The sequence below is a fragment of the Opisthorchis viverrini genome (genome assembly GCF_000715545.1).
Source record: "Opisthorchis viverrini unplaced genomic scaffold opera_v5_432, whole genome shotgun sequence".
Lineage (NCBI taxonomy): Eukaryota > Metazoa > Platyhelminthes > Trematoda > Opisthorchiida > Opisthorchiidae > Opisthorchis > Opisthorchis viverrini.
In genome coordinates this window covers 199,498-213,146 of record NW_008752095.1, presented here as the reverse complement: position 1 = coordinate 213,146, position 13,649 = coordinate 199,498, and the positions used below count along the sequence as shown (strand labels likewise).

At 48.3% G+C, this 13,649-nt stretch overlaps 2 protein-coding genes across 2 annotated transcripts in view; one reads left to right on the top strand and one right to left on the bottom strand.

The window, feature by feature from the left end:
• Positions 1-13,649, bottom strand: part of T265_11005 (hypothetical protein) — a gene marked incomplete at both ends in the record, with an annotated part of 45,376 nt that overhangs the window by 5,312 nt on the left and 26,415 nt on the right. The window contains 2 exons of the mRNA XM_009177542.1: positions 4,020-4,084; positions 11,910-12,014. Of these exons, the coding sequence (XP_009175806.1) occupies positions 4,020-4,084; positions 11,910-12,014 (170 nt within the window). The remainder of the gene's footprint in view (positions 1-4,019; positions 4,085-11,909; positions 12,015-13,649) is intronic.
• On the top strand, positions 6,589-11,156 carry T265_11006 (hypothetical protein; the record flags this gene model as incomplete). The annotated part of the gene is made up of 3 exons (XM_009177543.1): positions 6,589-6,743; positions 6,783-7,002; positions 10,406-11,156. The coding sequence occupies 3 exons, from the start codon at positions 6,589-6,591 to the stop codon at positions 10,877-10,879; spliced, it is 849 nt and encodes a 282-aa protein (XP_009175807.1).

The window sequence follows — 13,649 nt, the reverse complement described above, 5'->3', positions numbered from 1 at the left end:
AGGAACAGCCTGTGATCGGCACACATCTGAAGTAAGAGGCCTCCGTTGTCCGTGCGTCTTGTGTCCAAGCCAAGACGACCACCCAATCGGACCTTAGTCTACCTACCTATCAGATGCATGTAGACGCCAAGACGGAGAGCAACTGGAGCAAGCACTTAAAAACGCTGTTACAGTGCATATAAACCAAATTAAGGTTCTCTTTTTATTGGAACCCTACGGAGCTCTTCATGAACGCCTCATAGGTCACAAAAATGAAGAATCGAAAAGTTGTGGTAATAGTAACAGTCTGGCATGGGAGGCTCTGGGAGTCACTCACACTCCCTAATATACTTCAATGGGTTATGGAGGTAAACGAACTGTCGCATTTCGGTGAGGTCCAGTGTCATAGTAGCGGACAAGCGACACCTACAACGGAACACGAACCCGCAATCTTATTCTTAGAATGCACACGCGTTATCCGTGAGGTTCGTACCATGGCCGAATTTGGCGTTCCTTCTTCACCATTCCGTAGATGTATCAGTGATGCCTTTTGCGGCATCATCATCGTCAAATACAACATCAGTTTTGACACTGACGCTTCACTGCTGTACAACCATAAGGGTCGTGTAATTATATTTAAAGCCCGAGAACGAAAAGAAGAGGAAGAGTGGGCAGAAAGGGGACCTAGTGCGGGCCTATGTCAAGCATTCTGAGATGCCCACACCTCTAGCCGCTCAATCAGACATTCTAAAAAGAAACCGACGGCACGAATGCCACTGACATCCACCAGCCACCATTTCTTGCAACGTCTCCAGCCAAGCACAGGCGGGGTCACAGGGACTCCATCCTGCAAGGCGTACAACACCCAAACTCTTTGTGATCTCTTTCTCACCTTTCTGCCAATTCATGCGCTATCCGCCTCGCGGTTTGCGCTATCCTGATGGAGGTACGGAGGACAACACTCGTCTAGGTAGGCAGTGTTTCGACATGCATAACACATGACCGGGCCATTGTATTCACTAATGCTGGATGTTCTCCCCGATCGAAGTACCGGCTGCACAACCAAATACCCGTTTTCTAATCACTTCATTACTGACACGATGACGCCATTCAAAACCAGCCACACTTCTGAGGCATCGGTGGTGGGAAACCTGAAGACGCCTCACATCATCTGTCCTCAGAGGCCATGGTTCGCACCCGTACAACACAACCGCTACCGTACCCTGGTACACGCGACCCATAAGATCTAGTGCTATGCCGTTTTGACGCCAAAACTGACGCAGTTTGGCAGACGTGATTCGAGCCTTTGAGCTTTTGCACTGACTTCATCGGACACATTTCCGTCAGAGCTAATGCAACCACCGAGGTATGTAAAGTAATCCACAATCTCTAATGATACTCCTTGAATTTTTGCAGTTTCCACAATCTGAGGCATGACTTTACACTTTGAAGGTTCAAAGCGCATGCCAAAAGATGGTATGATGGTCAGTCTATTCGACAGGGTCTGTGCTTCGCCTTCGTCTTCTGAGATAAGGGCAATGTCGTCTGCGAACTCCAGACCGACGGGGCTCTCATCAGCAACAATTTGAATACCGGGGTCTTAAAGACCTTACTGCGTTCGTCTCATCATTTCATCACTAATAAATTTGAACAAGAATGGAGGGAGTGGGCATCCTTGCCGGACACCACTTTCTGTAGGGAAGCTTTTGGAGAGCTCACCATACACCCTCACCCGCCCAGAAGTATGTGAATATAGAGATCTGATTATGTCCACAGGCTTACGTCTTCGGGCAGCTGTAATTCACAGCACTGATCGATCGACAGGGTCGAACACAATTAATACCGAGGTTGTGGGTCATCTGTACATATGGGGATGCTCTAACACCCGAGGGAGTGTGAAGATGTGGTCAACGCAGCCACTTCACGGTCGAAATCCCACTTGATTCTCACGAGTCAAGACTTCGCGTGCCGCCATGAGACGACGAAGAATCAATGACGCCAGAAGCCTTGTCACAACATGAGTCAAACTAACACCTCTGCGGTTCCTACATTCACTGCGAAGTGAGAATTGACACCATTATCAATCTTAAAGCAATCATTAGTATAAAAGTGTACATCCCGAGAAACTTACACCTCTGTAACAGCGGTGTAGGTACCATCCTGTTCAATCCGTATTGATTTAGTACGGCCACCTTGTGTGTCGACCTTCACCGGTTTGATACAACTCTGTCGAGTGAGTGAAGTTTGTGAATTAGGGTTACCTTTGCAGGAGCTATATAGTCATCAATATCGTTCAGCTTGACAATGGTAGAGAAACTCATAGATGCGATCGAACAGCTCTGACGGCGACAGGTAGCAGGGTGCCGCTGCAAATGATAGCAACTGGACGCCTTCTATTCAGACGGCTTCCGGACGAAAGTAAAAAGACCAGTTTGGTTGAACAGGCTGAAACACAACCCAAGGTCAATAAAGCAATCAAGGGCATAGAGGCTAGGGTCAGCATTCGCCATCGTTTGTTCCTGTGATTGACCGATGTCACTAGACGAACAGTCTTTGTAACCTGAGCCGATAGTATTTGGCCCACTCAGTAGTGCACGTTAGAATTACACTGCACAAAAGGATGGCATGTGAAGATGTGGTCAACGCAGCCACTTCCCGGTCGAAATCTCACTTGATTCTCACGAGTCAACGGTTCACGTGCCACCAAAAGACGACGAAGAATTAGTGACGCCAGAAGCCTTGTCACAACATGAGTCAAACTAACACCTCTGCGGTTCCTACATTCACTGCGAAGTGAGAATTGACACCATTATCAATTCACCCGAGTTGTCTGGGACGGTCTCTTTCTCCTAGATAGATCCAAGTGGGCTAGACAGGCACTGGCTGAGGAGTTCACCGACATCCTTGGAGAGAGAAAAATCGTTCTGCTGTAGCACTCTTTTAGTGCCGAACTGCCATGCCACCCGAAGGTAGCACGAAGGCTGGGATACAGGGGAAGTAAAGTGGCAAGGATTGGGTTCAAACCCCGGACCTTCTGGGGTTCCAGTGAAAAGAGCAGGTTGAAGTTCGTCAGGCCCAACAGCACGATGATACTTCAGTAGGGAAATACACTCGGACACTTTTGAGACGGAAGGCGGCTCCATATTCACGGTCCACCTTTCTGTTGAAGGTCAGGATTCTGAGTTTGAGGTAGCAAGTGGCCAGCTGAATTGTTGCTCGAATCACTGTGCCCTGCGGTCCAAACATTCTGCTTTGCTGCATATATGGGAGCCATCTTGGTCTCTGATTATTTCGCTGACAAGAGAACCGGTTAAACGAATCAAGTAGGACAGCTTGCAGACATTTCCCGCATTCCTTGTATCTTCCATCTCTTCGGCTTTTCGGGTCCGTCAAGCTTCTCGGTCTGCGCCGACACTCAGTTTCACCTGGCGTCGGATGATGCGCCGGGTGAAGTTGTGGTGGCGGTCAGGTGGAATGTGTCGCCGGGTCTCCAGCAAAGATATGGTCCTATCAGAGATCCAGTGCTTGGATGAGGTTGGCTGGGTTGTACCGCAAGCAGACGTTCCGGCTTTAAGTAGCGCTCTGGATATTTTCCCCCAGTGACCGTTTGTATCCGACACCGTACCGTCCGGCAAGCATTCGAAGAGCTAGTTCTGATGGTTTCGTTTGACTTCTGGGTCCACTAGCTTCTCAATGGCTAAGCGAGGTGTGCGCGATTTGCGTACACCCGAAGAGTGCAATGAAAAGCAGCAGCGTACAAGTGCATGATCGGAGTCTACGCTAGTGTTCCAGAAGAAGCGGCAGGCGGTGGCTGACACTCGCCACCGATAACTGACGGTGATGTGGTCTATTTGGATTCGATATTGATATGCTGATGGCACCACGTTGTCAGGCGATTTCCGCTGTTCCAGAAATTCGCACTACAAGGGAACACTCTGTGATCAGTACACCTGAAGTGAGCGATCCCCGTTGTCCGTGCGTCCGTGTACAATCCAAGACGACCACGACGATCGGGCTTCAGAAGCGCTTGATCTGCCTACCTGGGCGTTCATATCGCCAGCAACCACAACGATATCTGAGCTCTTAGCCTGCTGTAGAAGGGTACCTAGAGCGTCATAGAAACTTCTTGGCAGATTCAGAGCTACAGTCAATTGTGACTCAATCAGACACAATAAACAAGTTGCGACGAACCTCACTTCCTCTGAATTCTCACAGATATTCGCACAGAGGCGACTATCGTGGGTGCCCAATCAAGCAGAGACGCTTCCACTCGTTCGCTCAATACAATACACAGCTCAGCATATTCAACTGCAGCGGCTTCTTCATCCCCAGAAGCACAACCGGAACGTGGAAGACAGCGAGGAAGCAATCAGTTCGACGACAGTACTTGCGTCCTGCGTCCTTGTTTCTGACAGACGATGTACTTTGATACAGAGGGAACCCAGCGTACGAGCAAGAGTCACCTGTTGACCTGTTTGCTTCAGTGTGTGAATAATAAAGGCGGCTAAGTAGACAGGCTTTCGGGGTTTGAAAACAGACTTCGAAGTGTTTAGGGTTGTGACTGAGCTCGGCCGTACAAAGGCTGCAGCTAGGAGTGGTGCAGGGCGAGCAAAACGGTTAATCCTAGTGCTGGAACCTGCGGGGACAGTATTCAAATTGGGGTGGGGTTGGTGGAAGACGGAAAACGTGAAAGTGTAAGAAGGGAGGCGTCAGCAGTAGCATGTTTTCGCTTCCTCGCCCTGCTGTATGCAGCAGGTAAGGCGACCCGGCTGATGGCACCACGCGACGACCGATGTGACATGAGAATATTGTTAGTTGTGTAGGTCATGGTTGTACGAGGGCTGGGATACTGCCAGGGCGCCCACACCTAGACAGGAGGACGATTAGGGTCCTCAACCAAAGCCTTTGGCTCAAAAGCCTAACCGCAAGGCAGCGGTGTTTGGCGGGAAATGCAAATGCATTACAATTTTTACGGAACGAGTCGCCACATGTTCCAACCCCCAAACATGAAAGGATTGAACATTACTGTAATGTGACGCTTTGTCTCTCCGCGACCCATCGAGCGATTCTGTGGGTATCCGTGCGACACTGGCAGTCCCTTATCGGGTTAGTCAGTGGTTGGGGTCTGATCAACACAGATGAAGAACCTTGCATGTCTGTTCGCTTGTATCGTTAGCTAGTATCTCTCGCGGTGGGCATTCCAGGATAGGATTCAAATCCGCGTTTCGGGCATCCGGAAGCGAACCAGTCTTCGCAATTCGGATCAAATAAGATGGCAGCTTGTTTAAGGAAAAACATCTGTCGACAAGTTACGAGCGTCGGAACAGTGTGATCCTACCGGACAAGGAGATAGGTCGGAACGGAGCGCAGTACTGGTTGCCAAGGTGTCCATACGGCATAGTGGCATCATCTCGGCGTTGGGTTAGTTAAGAACAACAGCAACTTTTTGAAGCTGCAGCAGGACTCTTACTGGACGAAAGTTTCAAAGTACAATCGACGGAACGCGGTGTTGAGTTTGCAGTGCCGAATCATCCAGTAATCATCTTTGAACTCAATGTCCTCAACTTTTTCCGATCAAAAGCTCGCTGAAGCTGAGGCCATGTGGGCTCTGTGGGAGACTCACATCCCCACGCTTCTTAAATGTCCGTGGGAAATCGGACGGTGTCAACGGAGTCAAATACAGCAACGTAGAGGAGGACCATATGTGTGGTAATTCAACATCGGAAGAACTACAAACAGTGCTGCCATCACCACAGGATTATAGTTCGAGATAGCTCAATAATTAGGGCGGAAACTTATCAGAATGTCCAATGTTCAAATTTAACCTCTGCATATCGACTGCTCCTGTCTAGGCTTGTGCACCCTGTAGCGACCCAGTCACCCACATACTTGACTGTTCAACTCAATCGCTCACTGGATCGCGACGCTTGTCTATTTTCTCATACGCACAAACACGTCGCATTAAGCTGACACATCGAACATCAATTGTCTGCACCGCCTAGTCAGCGTAGCAACCACTCATGTGCCGACGCGCCCACATACACGCACTGGGACCTGCATAAAGGCAAACCGAACCCAGTCAAGACACACAGACTCGCGCGCGCGCAGGGAGCAGGACGTCAACCTCTCCACAAGTCCACGGACATTCATGGAACACGTGTAGCAGCCAAACTGCGGAGAAAACACGTTACCGCCGTCCGGACTTTCACCAAGGAACTCTCACATACGATAAGTTCCTTTTTGACTTGCTCCCATTTTTGCACTGTATTTATTTTTATACGTGTCACAGAAATACTAAAAACTTCTATTAGTGCACACATACACCTTCTGATTTGTATTATGGCTATCACTACCTGTGCACTAATAACCCCACCAGTATCCCGGCTTCCGTCGGGTACCATGGTAGCCAAGCGTCAAAGGGGTGTTGCAGCCGAATTATTTTACCACGGGATTACCCGTTTTTCCATACTCCCAAAATTCTGGACACCACTGAGTATTTCTGCAAACTGACTTTCAAGCTAATCTAATTTTTGCTAGGTTCCTACACTTCATTGACCCTGTTGCGTTTTAGCTAGCTGCTTTGCATGATTCAACGCACTCCACACCGTTATGGACCAGTCTGCCTCTAGTCAGCAGCAAGAATATCAGTATTTCATGTCACAAACTGGTGAGGCATGGGATCCTGAAACAAGATCGAATCAAAAGTTAGCTACAGGCAACGCCTGCCTCCTACGAATTACTAAAGATTTACGAACCATATACAGGTAGGTGTGTGTGTGTGTGCTAACCCGACCCTTTAATAGTGATCCGGCCCCGGGCATCGTTGTAGCACCAGATGAGGCGGACTTGACAAAAGTTCACGCATTAATTACTGGACCTTTTGACACACCTTATGAAGGAGGTTTCTTCCTGTTCCTGATCCGATTTCCACCCGAATACCCCTTGAAACCACCTCGAGTCAAGCTGATGACGACCGGGAACGGAACCGTACGGTTCAATCCAAACTTATACAAGAATGGAAAGGTAGGCATACGTTCGCTTCTTATGAAAAATCTGATGCCGATAAGTTATCAGGCGAATAATGCTGAAGTCATGCATAGCAGTTTCATTAGAAACCATGACCTTTTCGTCCTTCTCCATCTCCACCTGGGACCCCCATATTTTTCCCAACCTGAGTTCTACCCCTCTGAATTTCGCTTAAAAATCCACAGACAGTTGCAAAATGTCTTCAGCTACTATTGCAGTTAACGTCGCCAGTAGCCACAATGCTGAATACCGGTATTTCACTGTTGTAGGTTGTAGGCAGACTAGGATACTGCGGCACCATCATCCCCATCCCCGGTCAGTAGCTGCCGAGTCGATGTGGTGGTCCGGTTAGAGTGTTTTGATTGTCCCGTGGGCTAAACCGGCTGGAGCTTCATTTGTCAAAATTCAACTTGCCAGGGAAGCCGAAGGGGAGTGATGTGTTTGACGAGGGATGAAGTGCGGCGACACTCGGAATAAGATCAGACCTCTTTTGCGCAAGAAATACGGTAGTGTCCGCTGTTGTACAGACTACGAGTGCTCAGAAGGATTCGACATTTGTTACCGAAGGAAAGTAGTCGGTTCCCGCCTAATAAATGAATCTGTATTGGGCTGCGATTGCTGTTGCCCTCATTCAAACTCTGCGGAAGACACCAGGTGACGTAGGGGACCGTTTTTTCCATGCCGTTAGGGTGTCAGACATATGGGTACTCAGGATTACACTCCAGGAGCTCTTCGACTAGGTTGTCATGCTTCGAAGATAGTGTATTTCGCCGCATCAGAACTGGTCCTAGCGAAAGCAATCACCGTGGCAATGATGTACCGACTTCGGATTTTCGATTATGATGAAACATTCGTTTGTGTGGAGTGGCATTGGTGACAACTTGATTATCTGAATCTGTATTGGGCTGCGATTGCTGTTGCCCTCATTCAAACTCTGCGGAAGACACCAGGTGAGTGACGTAGGCGTTTTTTCCATGCCGTTAGGGTGTCAGACATATGGGTACTCAGGATTACACTCCAGGAGCTCTTCGACTAGGTTGTCATGCTTCGAAGATAGTGTATTTCGCCGCATCAGAACTGGTCCTAGCGAAAGCAATCACCGTGGCAATGATGTACCGACTTCGGATTTTCGATTATGATGAAACATTCGTTTGTGTGGAGTGGCATTGGTGACAACTTGATTATCTAACGACTGATCTAACGACTGACCGCCGGCGTATTATTCAACACGGTCTGACTATTTTTCAGACCAAACATTCGGGCGGCTATGTATTACTTTTTGAGCCCTCGGGCCAGGCGAGCTTCGCACAGCTAAATGGGGTAAACTATATAGTCATTGGATCAACGGATTTTCCCGCTAGCACAACCTCACACCGGCTGCCCCATGGGTCAGACTACTGGATGGAAAGCTAAAGGAAGAGCTCCAGAACAAAACCTTACAACCCCTTCCCACTAAATTTTGGATCTGACTTTTAAGTTAAAGGCTCACGATGGGTACCTTAAACAAACAAACACACTGGTGGAGCGCAGCTATCTACCCCACCTCCCCAAATCATCAGTGAACGGAATTGTGGCAACCACAACCACTCACTGTACGACAAGTACAACTTACAATGATGATAATGATGACCTTATACAAGCCGCCTTCGGCGTGGGCAGTCAGGAAGTAGCACCTGTCCATGCAGTTTAGGTATTGCAGCTAGTCTCAATTTATCAGTGCCAGTTCTACGCTCGGAATAGCTCAGTGGTTACGGCTGGCCCTAATGTCCTTGTTTCGGACCCAACTTGTGCTCTTGTCTAGGCTTGTGCAACCGGACAGTATCTTAGCTCTCGTGCTTCTTTCGGGCACACAAAATAGGTATTGCAGCTGAACGATTGTTATTATTATTGGCGCCAACTCCACTCACTAACCATGCCAATTCAGTTCCGTGTTTGTTTATAAATTCAGAGTTGGGTACCAGTCGTTTATTCAGAAATAGAGCCCAAAAGGAACCTGTTTATATCCGTGCTCTTTCTCAGATAAATCAATAGACCCTCGTTGCTCCCACCCTGTCCTCTTTCAAAGTCGCTGTGTTCTGTCTCAAAAACACTAATCTCAGCACAACCAGCATCATTTTAACTGGCGTCCTGTAAACCGTAATCAATCGAACACTCAGATCGTCCGCATAGCAGTTGGCGATCTTGTGCTTAAAACTGTCACTCCTGTTTGTATTGCAGCTGGTTTTCCAGCAACCAAGGAGACTATTCACCACTACGCCATTCACCGCCTCCATGATTCCGTCAGCAGCAGCAGCTGTGTAGGTAACTTGGGTACGTGAAACAAAGCAGCCGGCCAAATAAAGACTAATTCGAAATCCGAATCGCTGTGAATTCGTTGTTTGATTGCAATACAAGAAGATAATCGTTCAAATGTAGTACCCTTTCGGTGCCTAGCTAGCATGCCACCTGAAGGAAGCACGAGGGATGGGATATTACCTGGGTGCTCAAGCCTAGACAGGAAAGGTCGAGCTGCAGAGGTCCGGTTTGAACCATGGACCTTCCCCTAAGTAAATTTGCGCGTTGACCACTGACTGTATACACCTGAAAACGAGACGATGATCCAATTTAAGTGGGTTCTTACAACGATTCGTGTCCCCGATAGAGGCGACGAGGGCGGTCTTATGCAGACGACAGTGCGATTCGGTGAGATCTCTAAAATGACTCTTGAAATGCAGTCTGAAGACTGACTGGGAGAAATGATGGCTGGGGTAAGCCAAAGAGGTGAACAAGGCCCCGGCAATCGAAAGTTGTCGAATTTTCTTCCAACCCACCGGTTCAAGCAGTAAGGGCATTTCAGTGAGGGACGACCCAAAAGTCCTTTCCAAGCCTCCGCTAAGCCAGCCAGCTTTCTGCCGGGATAGTAATACAGCATCAGTAATCCAAAAACGTATCTGCGCTTTGATTTTGAAAAGTGCACATGTCCAACCTCATTCGATCTTAAAAATTATTGCCCAGTTTCTACTACTTATATTCTACTCAATATTCTTAGGTCCAGTAATTCAATGCAAATCTTGTGTGACCTTAAAGACAACTCTCTTCATGGTGATCACCAGTACGGCCTCAGACGGCATTGTCTTACTGGCAGCATTCCAGCCTATGTATCTCATTTATGGTCCTGCTTTTTCGACTCATTTTACGAGAACATACCACCGGCGTTTTTAACGGTCAAGCTACGGGCAATTGGGCACCCATGAACGAGGGAGTCTCCTGTAGGGGAGAATAGTGAACATGCATTTTTATGTCACTTTACAACCTTTACTAATACTGAGTTGGCTGCCAACCGGATATTAGGAGTACAGAATGGTTTTTTACTTGTTCATCCTTAGTAAGTGGCCCTGCTCTCATTCCATCGTTTTCACAGGTTTGTCTCAGCATCCTTGGCACTTGGACTGGACCCGAATGGACACCGGCCCAAAGTCTGTGGTCCGTCCTGGTATCTATACAATCGTTGATGAACGACGAGCCCTATTACAACGAACCCGGATTTCGACATGAGCATAGCCCAGGGGATTCAAAGCGCTACAACAACATCATTCAACACGAGACAATCCGTTGCGCCGTGTGTGACGTACTCGAAGGTCGTTCGTGGTGTCCCCCGGACCTGTTGGGCGTTATACAGTCTAGCTTTGAGGAGTACTACGATCAATACATGGAGGTTTGTGAGAAGAACGCCCAACTCACGGGTCAGCCGATGAACGATCCGTTTGGTGAACAACGCGGCTCTTTCGACTTTGTCACACTGTCCCGTCGGTTGAAGGATATTCGAGCGAAACTGAAAAGGACGTCGAATGCGGGAGGAGACGCTGGTTCATCAGGACCGAATGGTGCTGTATGAGCCATCACAATACTCCATCGTGAGCCTACCTAATGCATTCTGGTTGTTTTCAACTCATATAGTCGCACACATGTTCACGGACAAACACAATGCAGTGATGCGCCGCCCGAATCAGTCTCTTGTTTAGCCCCTTCGGCACATGGTTGCTTTGCAGCAGCGCCGCCCTATTACATGCATGCAAGTGCATTTGAGAACTATCTCTTTATCCCGCGTGAAATTTTCCTTGAGTGTTTTTCTCATTCGCATTCGTTTGATTTCTGGTAATATAACACACACACAGCTTGTTTTTTTTCAGGTCACGTTTGGGTTAATTGGGGTTTGTTTGTCTGTTGACAAGTTGTGGTCCGATGCGATCAGGTAGTATACACAGAAACTAGAGGCTGAGTTGTCTTTTGCATCTTGTAGCCACCCTCAAAGTTGAAACAAGTTCAACTGCGTAGCCTCTTCTAACATGTGATTGAGACCTGTCCGGGTGATGGAGATGGGAAGGATACTTCAAACACGAGTGTATTGGTGTTCTGACGATCCAGGCGAACTTGCGCCTGTGAAAAGAACCATTCGGCCTTGAGATCGCAGCGGGCCTACTGATCGAGGTCAGGAACCGGTTTCGGAACCGTGCGAAACGATACCATCCTGCCAACAACGGCGTTCTAATTTTATTGTCATGGGTGGCGTGCACCTCACAAATCCGCGCAACGTACACCATGTGGCCATCACGTAGAGACTGGATCCTACCCTGTTGTGACGGTTGTTGTGCCTTCGCGACTCACTGAGCTATGCTGGAAGGCGTCCGTGCGATAACAAGTTGTGGTCGATGGTTGCCAATGGTTGGTCAATGTATGCCAACCCTCGCGGCCGTGTAAAGGTCTACGGGAAGTTCTCTCCTGAGTTCACCTCATCAAGCGGCGTCTGACAGGGCTGTTTCCTTTCAACTTTCCTCTTCAAGTTCGTCATTAGTACGATCATGGAAGACTCACCATCAGTCTCTAATGCCTTGTGGGGTCGAATTGCTCTCAGGGCGTCCACTCACAGTATGCAGACGACATAGCTCTTCTTGGATCTGACCCCGTGGTAATGCAAACAATATTAGATGATCTAAATAATTTTGCTTTATGGTTTGGCATGCGCTTCACACCTGCAAAGTGTAAAATGCTACTGCAAGACTGGGTGGGCTCGAACCCTACTCTCATGTTTGTGGATGGACCGATTGAGGTAGTAGACAAATTTGTTTACCTGGGCAGCTGTATCAGTCCCAGTGGTCTGGCGAAAGATGATATTTCCATCCGGATTGGGAAGGCCAGAGCAGCTTTTGTGTATCTGCGTCACCTGTGGCGTAGGCGTGACATCAGCTTCTCTGTCAAGGGTCGATTTTGCAATGCTGTCGTATGCTCCATATTACTATACGGATCAGAAACCTGGTTATCACGCCCCGAGAACGTCAAAAGAATCTCAGTAGTTGACCATCGATGTCTTCGGAGCATTGCCCGAATCTGGTGGGAACACCGGATCAGCAATTCTGAAGTACGTCAAATGGTATTCGGGAGAAATAACACCCTCGATGGATGAACTGACCACACTGCATCGGTTGCGCTGGCTTGACTACATACTCCGTAGGCCAATCGACCGACTTCTTCGAAGGGTTTCTTCCCCCTGGAAACGAGCCAGGGTAGGTCAAATGATGACTTGACAGCGAAGTGTAAAACCCATTACTAGCAAACTCGTCTGCCTTGGTCACTGCCGTCTTCATGGATGAGAACCCCGAGACGGGCCAGATCAACGGTTGGAGGCATTGTCAGACATGGTCCAGTCGCGCCCTCAATGGCGCTCGTGCATCCAAGCTATTGCCTGACAGTGCTGTATTCACGCACCAATCTATCAGCTCCTGTCTGCAGTGTTCACCTATCAACTCGACCTACCCGAATCGGTGAACGAAACTGCGGCAGCTACAAATACTGCACAACAAGTACGCAGTTATTACAGCTGACAATGCTAATGATGAATGCTTAGGGGTATGAACAACACAGTCTCGTGGCACTCCAGGTTGGGGGTTGGAACATGTGTGGCAACTTGGTTCAGAAAAATGATAATGCGTCTGCCGCCAAACAGCGCTACCTTATGGTCAAGCTTATGAGCTGAACGCTTTGGTTGAGGACCCTAATATTCCAGTCTAGGTCTGGGCGTCCCAAGCCACGTACAACCATGAGTTGCGCTCTTATACAGCAGCGAAGCGCTGATGTTATGCTGTCGATGACCGTGACGTTTCTCGGAAAAGGGGACGTTCCATAAAACTATCTGACTAGTCTAAATTTGAATGATCTGATCAACACCAGATGTATGATGGGAGTATACTGGCGCGATGTCCTACGCTCGACTGGATCACGCCGATTAGCCGATCGGTACTTGTAAGAAGGTATCAGGTTCGAATCTCCTAAACGATTCGTGACGTCAATGATGACTGTCAACCGCACAGTGCTTCCTAACTTTTCGGCATAACTTGATACATTAGCGGGATTGAATTCAGGTTTTTACTATTTACAAGGCGTGGGGAATTCGGTCCTCAGGAAAACACTCCATATGGAGCTCTCATGGGGGTTACGGTCAGCTGTGTACACTGCCTCGACTTTTCAGTGTGGCTGTTCTGTATTCGCAAGGTGAAATATAAGTATGGAACTACTCACACTATGTGTGTGGTTTGCCCAGCTACGAACTTGTCCCACAAATCGCTTGAGTCACCTATCTGAGAAGTCGTCGCTCAAAGGAAGCAAGTAGT